Raw genomic sequence first — 12,099 nt, forward strand, 5'->3', positions numbered from 1 at the left:
GACAGACAGACAGACAGACAGACAGACAGAGGACGTAGACACACAACACACAGACAGACAGAGGACGTAGACACAACACACAGACAGAGGACGTAGACAACAACACACAGACAGAGGAAGTAGACACAACACACAGACAGACAGAGGAAGTAGACACAACACACAGACAGAGTACGTAGACAACACACACAGACAGAGGACGTAGACAACAACACACAGACAGAGGATGTAGACAACAACACAAAGACAGAGGACGTAGACAACAACACACAGACAGAGGACGTAGACACAACACACAGACAGAGGACGTAGACAACAACACACAGACAGAGGACGTAGACAACAACACACAGACAGAGGACGTAGACACAACACACAGACCGAGGATGTAGACACATCACACAGACAGAGGACGTAGACAACAACACACAGACAGAGGATGTAGACAACAACACACAGACAGAGGACGTAGACAACAACACACAGACAGAGGATGTAGACAACAACACACAGACAGAGGACGTAGACAACAACACACAGAGGACGTAGACACAACACACAGACAGAAGACGTAGACAACAACACACAGACAGAGGAAGTAGACACAACACACAGACAGAGGACGTAGACACAACACACAGGCAGACAGAATAAATAGACACAACACACAGACAGAGGACGTAGACAACAACACACAGACAGAGGACGTAGACAACAACACACAGACAGAGGATGTAGACAACAACACACAGACAGAGGATGTAGACACAACACACAGACAGAGGACGTAGACAACAACACACAGACATAGGACGTAGACAACAACACACAGACAGAGGATTTAGACAACACACAGACAGAGGATGTAGACAACACACAGACAGAGGAAGTAGACACAACACACAGACAGAGGAAGTAGACACAACACACAGACAGACAGAAGATGTAGACAACACAACACACAGACAGACCGAGGATGTAGACACATCATTCAGACAGACAGAGGATGTAGACACAACACACAGACAGACCGAGGATGTAGACACATCACACAGACAGAGGACGTAGACACAACACACAGACAGAGGACATAGACACACAACACACAGACAGACAGAGGACGTAGACACAACACACAGACAGAGGACGTAGACACAACACACAGACCGAGGATGTAGACACATCACACAGACAGAGGACGTAGACAACAACACACAGACAGAGGATGTAGACAACAACACACAGACAGAGGACGTAGACAACAACACACAGACAGAGGATGTAGACAACATCACACAGACAGAGGACGTAGACAACAACACACAGAGGACGTAGACACAACACACAGACAGAGGACGTAGACACAACACACAGACAGAGGAAGTAGACACAACACACAGACAGAGGACGTAGACACAACACACAGGCAGACAGAATAAATAGACACAACACACAGACAGAGGACGTAGACAACAACACACAGACAGAGGACGTAGACAACAACACACAGACAGAGGATGTAGACAACAACACACAGACAGAGGATGTAGACACAACACACAGACAGAGGACGTAGACAACAACACACAGACAGAGGACGTAGACAACAACACACAGACAGAGGATGTAGACAACACACAGACAGAGGATTTAGACAACACACAGACAGAGGAAGTAGACACAACACACAGACAGAGGAAGTAGACACAACACACAGACAGACAGACAGAGGATGTAGACAACACAACACACAGACAGACGAGGATGTAGACACATCATTCAGACAGACAGAGGATGTAGACACAACACACAGACAGACCGAGGATGTAGACACATCACACAGACAGAGGACGTAGACACAACACACAGACAGAGGACGTAGACACAACACACAGACCGAGGATGTAGACACATCACACAGACAGAGGACGTAGACAACAACACACAGACAGAGGATGTAGACAACAACACACAGACAGAGGACGTAGACAACAACACACAGACAGAGGATGTAGACAACAACACACAGACAGAGGACGTAGACAACAACACACAGAGGACGTAGACACAACACACAGACAGAAGACGTAGACAACAACACACAGACAGAGGAAGTAGACACAACACACAGACAGAGGACGTAGACACAACACACAGGCAGACAGAATAAATAGACACAACACACAGACAGAGGACGTAGACAACAACACACAGACAGAGGACGTAGACAACAACACACAGACAGAGGATGTAGACAACAACACACAGACAGAGGATGTAGACACAACACACAGACAGAGGACGTAGACAACAACACACAGACATAGGACGTAGACAACAACACACAGACAGAGGATTTAGACAACACACAGACAGAGGATGTAGACAACACACAGACAGAGGAAGTAGACACAACACACAGACAGAGGAAGTAGACACAACACACAGACAGACAGAAGATGTAGACAACACAACACACAGACAGACCGAGGATGTAGACACATCATTCAGACAGACAGAGGATGTAGACACAACACACAGACAGACCGAGGATGTAGACACATCACACAGACAGAGGACGTAGACACAACACACAGACAGAGGACATAGACACACAACACACAGACAGACAGAGGACGTAGACACAACACACAGACAGAGGACGTAGACACAACACACAGACCGAGGATGTAGACACATCACACAGACAGAGGACGTAGACAACAACACACAGACAGAGGATGTAGACAACAACACACAGACAGAGGATGTAGACAACATCACACAGACAGAGGACGTAGACAACAACACACAGAGGACGTAGACACAACACACAGACAGAGGACGTAGACACAACACACAGACAGAGGAAGTAGACACAACACACAGACAGAGGACGTAGACACAACACACAGGCAGACAGAATAAATAGACACAACACACAGACAGAGGACGTAGACAACAACACACAGACAGAGGACGTAGACAACAACACACAGACAGAGGATGTAGACAACAACACACAGACAGAGGATGTAGACACAACACACAGACAGAGGACGTAGACAACAACACACAGACAGAGGACGTAGACAACAACACACAGACAGAGGATGTAGACAACACACAGACAGAGGATTTAGACAACACACAGACAGAGGAAGTAGACACAACACACAGACAGAGGAAGTAGACACAACACACAGACAGACAGACAGAGGATGTAGACAACACAACACACAGACAGACGAGGATGTAGACACATCATTCAGACAGACAGAGGATGTAGACACAACACACAGACAGACCGAGGATGTAGACACATCACACAGACAGAGGACGTAGACACAACACACAGACAGAGGACATAGACACACAACACACAGACAGACAGAGGACGTAGACACAACACACAGACAGACAGAGGACGTAGACAACAACACACAGACAGAGGAAGTAGACACAACACACAGACAGACAGAGGATGTAGACACAACACACAGACAGAGGATGTAGACACAACACACAGACAGAGGACGTAGACAACAACACACAGACAGAGGACGTAGACAACAACACACAGACAGAGGATGTAGACAACACACAGACAGAGGATTTAGACAACACACAGACAGAGGAAGTAGACACAACACACAGACAGAGGAAGTAGACACAACACACAGACAGACAGACAGAGGATGTAGACAACACAACACACAGACAGACGAGGATGTAGACACATCATTCAGACAGACAGAGGATGTAGACACAACACACAGACAGACCGAGGATGTAGACACATCACACAGACAGAGGACGTAGACACAACACACAGACAGAGGACGTAGACACAACACACAGACCGAGGATGTAGACACATCACACAGACAGAGGACGTAGACAACAACACACAGACAGAGGATGTAGACAACAACACACAGACAGAGGACGTAGACAACAACACACAGACAGAGGATGTAGACAACAACACACAGACAGAGGACGTAGACAACAACACACAGAGGACGTAGACACAACACACAGACAGAAGACGTAGACAACAACACACAGACAGAGGAAGTAGACACAACACACAGACAGAGGACGTAGACACAACACACAGGCAGACAGAATAAATAGACACAACACACAGACAGAGGACGTAGACAACAACACACAGACAGAGGACGTAGACAACAACACACAGACAGAGGATGTAGACAACAACACACAGACAGAGGATGTAGACACAACACACAGACAGAGGACGTAGACAACAACACACAGACATAGGACGTAGACAACAACACACAGACAGAGGATTTAGACAACACACAGACAGAGGATGTAGACAACACACAGACAGAGGAAGTAGACACAACACACAGACAGAGGAAGTAGACACAACACACAGACAGACAGAAGATGTAGACAACACAACACACAGACAGACCGAGGATGTAGACACATCATTCAGACAGACAGAGGATGTAGACACAACACACAGACAGACCGAGGATGTAGACACATCACACAGACAGAGGACGTAGACACAACACACAGACAGAGGACATAGACACACAACACACAGACAGACAGAGGACGTAGACACAACACACAGACAGAGGACGTAGACACAACACACAGACCGAGGATGTAGACACATCACACAGACAGAGGACGTAGACAACAACACACAGACAGAGGATGTAGACAACAACACACAGACAGAGGATGTAGACAACATCACACAGACAGAGGACGTAGACAACAACACACAGAGGACGTAGACACAACACACAGACAGAGGACGTAGACACAACACACAGACAGAGGAAGTAGACACAACACACAGACAGAGGACGTAGACACAACACACAGGCAGACAGAATAAATAGACACAACACACAGACAGAGGACGTAGACAACAACACACAGACAGAGGACGTAGACAACAACACACAGACAGAGGATGTAGACAACAACACACAGACAGAGGATGTAGACACAACACACAGACAGAGGACGTAGACAACAACACACAGACAGAGGACGTAGACAACAACACACAGACAGAGGATGTAGACAACACACAGACAGAGGATTTAGACAACACACAGACAGAGGAAGTAGACACAACACACAGACAGAGGAAGTAGACACAACACACAGACAGACAGACAGAGGATGTAGACAACACAACACACAGACAGACGAGGATGTAGACACATCATTCAGACAGACAGAGGATGTAGACACAACACACAGACAGACCGAGGATGTAGACACATCACACAGACAGAGGACGTAGACACAACACACAGACAGAGGACATAGACACACAACACACAGACAGACAGAGGACGTAGACACAACACACAGACAGACAGAGGACGTAGACAACAACACACAGACAGAGGAAGTAGACACAACACACAGACAGACAGAGGATGTAGACACAACACACAGACAGAGGATGTAGACAACAACACACAGACAGACAGAGGATGTAGACACAACACACAGACAGAGGACGTAGACAACAACACACAGACAAACAGAGGATGAGAGAAACAGGAGAAAAAAGACAAAGCAAACATGGAGTCAGGGGCTTTAATACACAACATCAACAAGAAGAGTCAGGGGACAGAGAATAAGAGGGTTGAGGAAGCAGGCAACATGGCAGAAATGTGGGTTTACGTTGTCATCTTGAGGATTATAAGAGAATTGCAATAAAAAAATGCATCTCTGATTGTCATCTCTCTGTCATCTCCCTCCTTTGATATTAATCAATGTCTCTGTGATGACCAGCGAATACATCTGTGGAGATGTTTAACATGATGTTAGTCTCATTCACATACATCAAATACTGGTAAAAACAGGTTTTTGCGTACCTTTCTCTTGCAGGACTTCAGGTGCAGACTGCTCCAAAACAGAGAGGTTTGCCAAGATGGTAACCACCTAAACGGACCACAGTCAACAGGGCATACCAGAGATTTGACAACACTCAACACATTTTAGCATGCCTCCTTGTAAAATATGACAGTGCTGGGCATGAATTACTCAAATTCTACAGTACTTTGAATGATGGTAAATCTGGTTTATGGAATGCCCTCTTAGGAAATTAGGAAGATATGGCAGGTGTGTTTGCATGAAGGTGTTTACATACATATGTAAGAGGGTAGGTCCCCTCCCTCTCCCGAGCGCAGCATTTTAACCAATCACTCTACTGAAACCATGGTCTTGGTGGGAGCAATGATCTACATATAGATCAGCGTGTCCTCTACCTGGTCTTTAGAGTAGGGAGTATCAACTCTCTGGCGGTCTTTGCATGCCTGGAGGAGGATGTGGATGGCGTTGAGCTGGAGGAGGATCTCACAGGCCATGCTGTCGAAGAATGTGATGTTGGCAAGGGCAGCAGACGCCAGGAGGAAGACCTCGCCACAGGAGGCACTCCCGCACAACTCTGGAGGAAACACACAAACATTAATCTTCAAAAATCACCTTGACCTCATGGACCTTACATTCATAGCTCCACCTTTGAATTTGAGTGGTTACATTTCTGCATCCCCATCCCAAAACTAAGTGAAGGAGCTGCCCGTTGTCTTGTTTTTCCTTTAAAGTGTTTCAGAATGAACACACTGATCTAGCCATATCAAAGCCCTTCAGTACAGCAGCCATACACTCACTGATGAGAGCGGTGACAATGTCCTCCATGCTCTCCAGGAAGCTGCCCAGGTGCTGGGTGGAGGTGTGGTGGGGCGAGGTGATCTGGGCCACCACTGCCGCTGCCTCTGCCCTCGCCGACTCAGCTCTGTTCTCATCGGTCAGGATGTCCGCCAAGCACAGGATCCCATCCACCTATAAGAAGGGTGACGCATATGTATAGCACACAATGACAAGCACATTCTGTTATGTTGAATCATCTAATACTAGACATAAGGATAACACGCAAGGCAGTTAACCCACTGTTCCCCGGGCGCCGAAGACGTGGATGTCGATTAAGGCAGACCCCCGCACCTCTCTGATTCAGAGGGGTTGGATTAAATGCGTAAGACACATTTCAGTTGAAGGCATTCAGTTGTACAACTGGCTAGGTATCCCCCTTTCCCTTTCCACCAGGCTACACACACACACACACACACACAGGTCCATTTGGAATTCATTGAAGAAGTCCAACATAAAAAGGAAGAAGAACCTGGCCAAGTACAGTATAACCACATATGATGTAACAAGCCCCGAGCATCTCATTGGATTGACAGCTGCCTTTCTATAGTAGGCTCTTTTTTTAGGCGGTCCAGACAGATAGTTAAGTGTTCGGGGTCAACCCTGGTAAAGTGTCCAGGTTATCCCTGGTTAAGTGTCCGCGGTCCACCCTGGTTAAGTGTCCGGTGCCAACCCGGTTGAGACTTGGCCGCTCTGCCCATAAAGCCATCACGATTAAACGACACCACTCCAATGTTACGGCCATCTCCCTCTGGGGCTGAGGGCTCACAGATCTCACCTGCCATTTCCCCAACACGTGCACATCAGGTTTGGGGGAATGTGATTCACGTGTCTCTCAAAATTGTCACCTCGTTGGTGCAGACCCAATGTCTTTGTCTCCTAATATAGTTAAGTGAAACAGGAGTATTCCAATAAAATCTGATTTTATAACGGTAGAAAGAGCGCTGGGCTTGGCGATTTTATAATTCGTCACGATGGGAAAAAAAGTGTGGATGTTCACCCCCCTCCCGCTTTTATCTGAATTCTAATTGGACATTGTTTGAGATGGTCGAGAGGTGTGGGTTGATGTGCATGTGTTGGGGGGAGGGGGGGGGGGTTGTTTGGGGGTAGGCAAAGTAAAATACACACATAGTGAGAGAGAGAGAGAGAGAGAGAGAGAGAGAGAGAGAGAGAGAGAGAGAGAAAGAGAGAGAGAAAGAGAGAAAGAGAGAGAGAAAGAGAGAGAGAGAACCCAAGGAAGTTGGGTAGAGTGATACGTGTGTCTATACAGTGAACTTTTCATCCAGGTTTGGAAATAAAATATTTATCCACATGGTGTCAATGTTGCACAGACAAAATTCTGGTGCACTTCCCACTACTATAACAGTACCTTTGAGACCTTGCATCTTTGAGCAGTAGTGCCGGCGACCCGGCAAATATTGTATTAGTGTTCAAATATACTGTGGAATAAAACTAAACCTTTTATTAATATTAGCAAAACATTTTACCTCAAAACAGATAACCTGTATAACTCTACCTTTGAAGGATTTGACCATCAAGTCTATAATGGAAGCGACCAGTGTTAAAATACAGAGCACCCAAACAGAAAAACATTGCAATAATTGTCACTTTTAGCTTTTTTGTCTCTCTGTGAAAATATCTACAAAAAACTTTCAGCGTGAGTAGAATTGTTTCGTGAGCTCATACAAAGTATCCATCCTAGACACACCTGTCAGAGACATTTCCTGTAGAACATCACTATGAGCTTGATGATAGGACAACTCCGTATTTCTGTCTCCTAATACTTCACCAGCGTGCCGGCACGGCCCATCGAAGCGGAACAATCCCCTCTTCCGCCCACCTCTCCCGTCCCTCTCCCCGAAATATGCTGCACTGAGATGAACTTCTCATTCATATCTTGCCCCCGGGCTATACCGAATGTCTTCCAAAATGTATTACTAATCGTGTGGAAGAAGACACTTACTTGGCTCGACTTATAAAAGTTTTGTGGCCTATTAATAATAACAAATGTCTACCAACTTCTCAAAGGGGTATATATTATATAATAACTTTGTACCAAAGTTAAGCAGCCCAAATATAATGTACTGTAGGACACATGTACTATAGGACACTTTTTGTCGATGTGCCTTTGGATTTTAGAGTGCAGTAGACACGACCACGGAGGTTCAACTTCATCATGATCTTACTGTTTTAACCACATGCACCAACAGAAATGAACAAGCAGTTTCCAACCAATTATTATTATTACATTTTTTTACCTTTATTTAACTAGGCAAGTCAGTTAAGAACAAATTCTTATTTTAGGAACAGTGGGTTAACTGCCTAGGAACAGTGGGTTAACTGCCTTGTTCAGGGGCAGAACGACAGATTTTTACCTTGTCAGCTCGGGGATTTAATCTTGCAACCTTTCGGTTACTAGTCCAACGCTCTAACCACTAGGCTACCTGCCACAATAAAACACAAGGAGTGAATCATTCCCTTTCCTCCATCACTCGACAACTGTGACAGGTGTGGTTGTCGCGGCTGAGCGATGGCTCATGTTCAGTTCGTGGCATCCACTTCCGGGACAGTTCCCCCTTCCTGGAGGATCTAATCTGGGGCCGATTGTCATTGCTATGCTGTCTGGCGTATCTACACCTGACTGACTCCGTTCTCCAAGCTGCTCTTTGAGCAGACACAGACACCGGTGTGGCGTCATTAATCAATGAATGGGGTTGTACTTGACTTTCATGGGTGGAGATGCTTTGTGGTTTTTGTTTGTTCTCAAAAGAAGAAAGAAAAACACACAGAAAGATTCTGATTCTATAGGCCTACTGAATCACAAGACTCTGTTTCTATCGGCCTACAGAAGCATAATAATCTGTATATATATCGACCTGCTGAAGCACAAGACTCTGTTTACATAGGACATACTGAAGCAGAAGACTCTTTTTAAATAGGCCTACTGAAGCACAATACCCGGTTTAAAATCGGCCTACTGATGCAAAAGACTTGGTTTATATAGGTCTACTGAAGCACAAAACTCTGTTTATATCGTCCTACTGAAGAACAATACTTTGAACATATATGCCTACTGAAAAACAATACTCTGTTAATATCCCCTTACTGAAGCACAAGACTCTGTTTAAAAAGGCCTACTGAAGCACAACACTTTGTTTATATAGATCTACTGAAGCACAATACTCTGTTTATATAGGCCTACTGAAGCACAAGACTCTGTTTCTATAGGACTTCTGAAGCTCAATATTCTGTTCATATAGGCCTACTGAAGAACAAGACTGTTTAAATCTGCCTACTGAAGGACAAGACTTTATTTAAATAGGCCTACTGAAGCACAATACTCCGCTTATATTCCCCAACTGAAGAACAAGACTGATTATATAGGCCTACTGAAGAACAAGATTCTGTTTATATAGGACTTCTTGTAACGTCTGTCGTCGGAAGAAGACCAAGGTGCAGCGGAGTTAGTGTTCATAATTTAATTCAGAAAGAACACTATATAACTACAAAACAAGAAACAACCAACAGCTAAACAGTACTGACAGCTAACACACTGAACAGAAACAATTACCCACAAACCCCAACGGAAAAACATGCACTTATGTGTGACTCCCAATCAACAGCAACGAACTACAGCTGTGCCTGATTTGGGAGCCACACACGGCCCAAAACAAAGAAATACAAACACATAGAAACAAAACATAGAACGCCCACCCAATGTAACACCCTGGCCTAACCAAAATAAAGAACAAAAAAAAACCTCTCTATGGCCAGGGTGTTACAGTACCCCCCCCCCCCAGGTGCGGACTCCGGCCGCAAAACCTGACACTGAAGGGGAGGGTCTGGTTGGGCCCTCTTACGGCGGCGGCTCAGGTGCAGGACGTAGCCTCTGCCCCACCCTTGGCGTCGCCCTCTTTGGTGGCGCACCTGGCCGCGCCGAAGGTCTGGTGGGCGACCCAGGCTTCACCCGGCGACCCTTGTTGCGCCCGGCTGGCGGGCGGCGCTGGCTGCGCCCGGCTGGCGGACGACCCTGGCTGATCCGGGCAGATGGGCCACTCGGGCTGGGCCGGAGGACAGGCGGGCCACTCGGGCTGCGGAGGACAGGCGGGCCACTCGGGCTGGGCCGGAGGACAGGCGGGCCACTCGGGCTGGGCCGGAGGACAGGCGGGCCACTCGGGCTGGGCCGGAGGACAGGCGGGCCACTCGGGCTGGGCCGGAAAACAGGCGGGCCACTCGGGCTGGGCCGGAGGACAGGCGGGCCACTCTGGCAGCGCCGGCACGGCGGGCCACTCTGGCTGATCCGAACAGGCGGGGCAGCCTGGCAGATCCGGACAGGCGGGGCACCCTGGCAGATCCGGCTCAGGATTCACCAGGCTGGGGAGACATGAGGGAGGCCTGGCTCTGGGCGCAGGCCCTGGACTCACCAGGCTGGGGAGACCCACTGGAGGCCTGGTCTGAGGAGGCGGCACAGGAGAGACCAGGGTGGAGGGATCCACCGGAGGACTGGTCCTTGGAGGAGGCACAGGACGAACCAGGATGGGGAGACCCACTGGAGGACTGGTCCGAGGAGGAGGCACGGGCTTGACCAGGTTAGGGAGACCCACTGGAGGACTGGTCCGTAGAGGAGGCACGGGCTTGACCAGGATAGGGAGACCCACTGGAGGACTGGTCCGTGGAGGAGGCACGGGCTTGACCAGGATGGGAAGACATGCAGGAGGCCTGGTTCTGGGCGTAGGCACAGGACGTGTAGGGCTGGGAAGACATGCAGGAGGCCTGTTTCTGGGCGCTGGCACAGTCTTCACCAGACAACCAGCATGCACCTCAGGACGAGTATGGAGAGCTGCCTCAGGTGACATCATTTCCACGACACGCTCCGTAGGGCGAATGCCGTGCCTTATGCACCACACTAGCAGCTCTCTCATCTCTCTCTCCTTTAATTTCCCCATTAACTCCGTCACAGTCTCTGCCTCGTACCCCTCGCTCTCCTCCAATGTCAGCCCGACTGGCTCTGGTTCCGACCTCAGCTCCGCCGACTGTCCCGTGTGCCCCCCCCAAAAAAATTATTGGGGCTGCCTCTCGTGCTCGTTGCACTCTCTCTCCTCATAGTATCGCCTCTCCGCTCTCGCCGCTTCAATCTCCCACTGCGGGAGGCGATAATCCCCAGCCTGAGTCCATGGTCCCTCTCCGTCCAGGATTTGTTCCCATGTCCACGAGTCCATCAAGCTGTACTCCTGTCACTTCTCCTTCCTCCGCTGCTTGGTCAGTTGTTGGGTAATTCTGTAACGTCTGTCGTCGGAAGAAGACCAAGGTGCAGCGGAGTTAGTGTTCATAATTTAATTCAGAAAGAACACTATATAACTACAAAACAAGAAA

General features: G+C 47.8%; 1 protein-coding gene across 1 annotated transcript in view; it reads right to left on the minus strand.

Annotated features, from left to right (window-relative positions):
• The window catches only part of LOC106584619 (protein inscuteable homolog), a 60,279-nt gene that overhangs the window by 11,227 nt on the left and 36,953 nt on the right, over positions 1–12,099 (minus strand). Inside the window, exons 7-9 of the mRNA XM_014170100.3 lie at positions 6,690–6,861; positions 6,288–6,466; positions 5,895–5,961 (exon numbers count right to left, since the gene is read on the minus strand). Coding sequence (XP_014025575.1) covers positions 5,895–5,961; positions 6,288–6,466; positions 6,690–6,861 — 418 coding nt within the window. The remainder of the gene's footprint in view (positions 1–5,894; positions 5,962–6,287; positions 6,467–6,689; positions 6,862–12,099) is intronic.

Source organism: Salmo salar, chromosome 23 (genome assembly GCF_965601325.2).
Source record: "Salmo salar chromosome 23, fSalSal1, whole genome shotgun sequence".
In the NCBI taxonomy this organism is placed as follows: domain Eukaryota; kingdom Metazoa; phylum Chordata; class Actinopteri; order Salmoniformes; family Salmonidae; genus Salmo; species Salmo salar.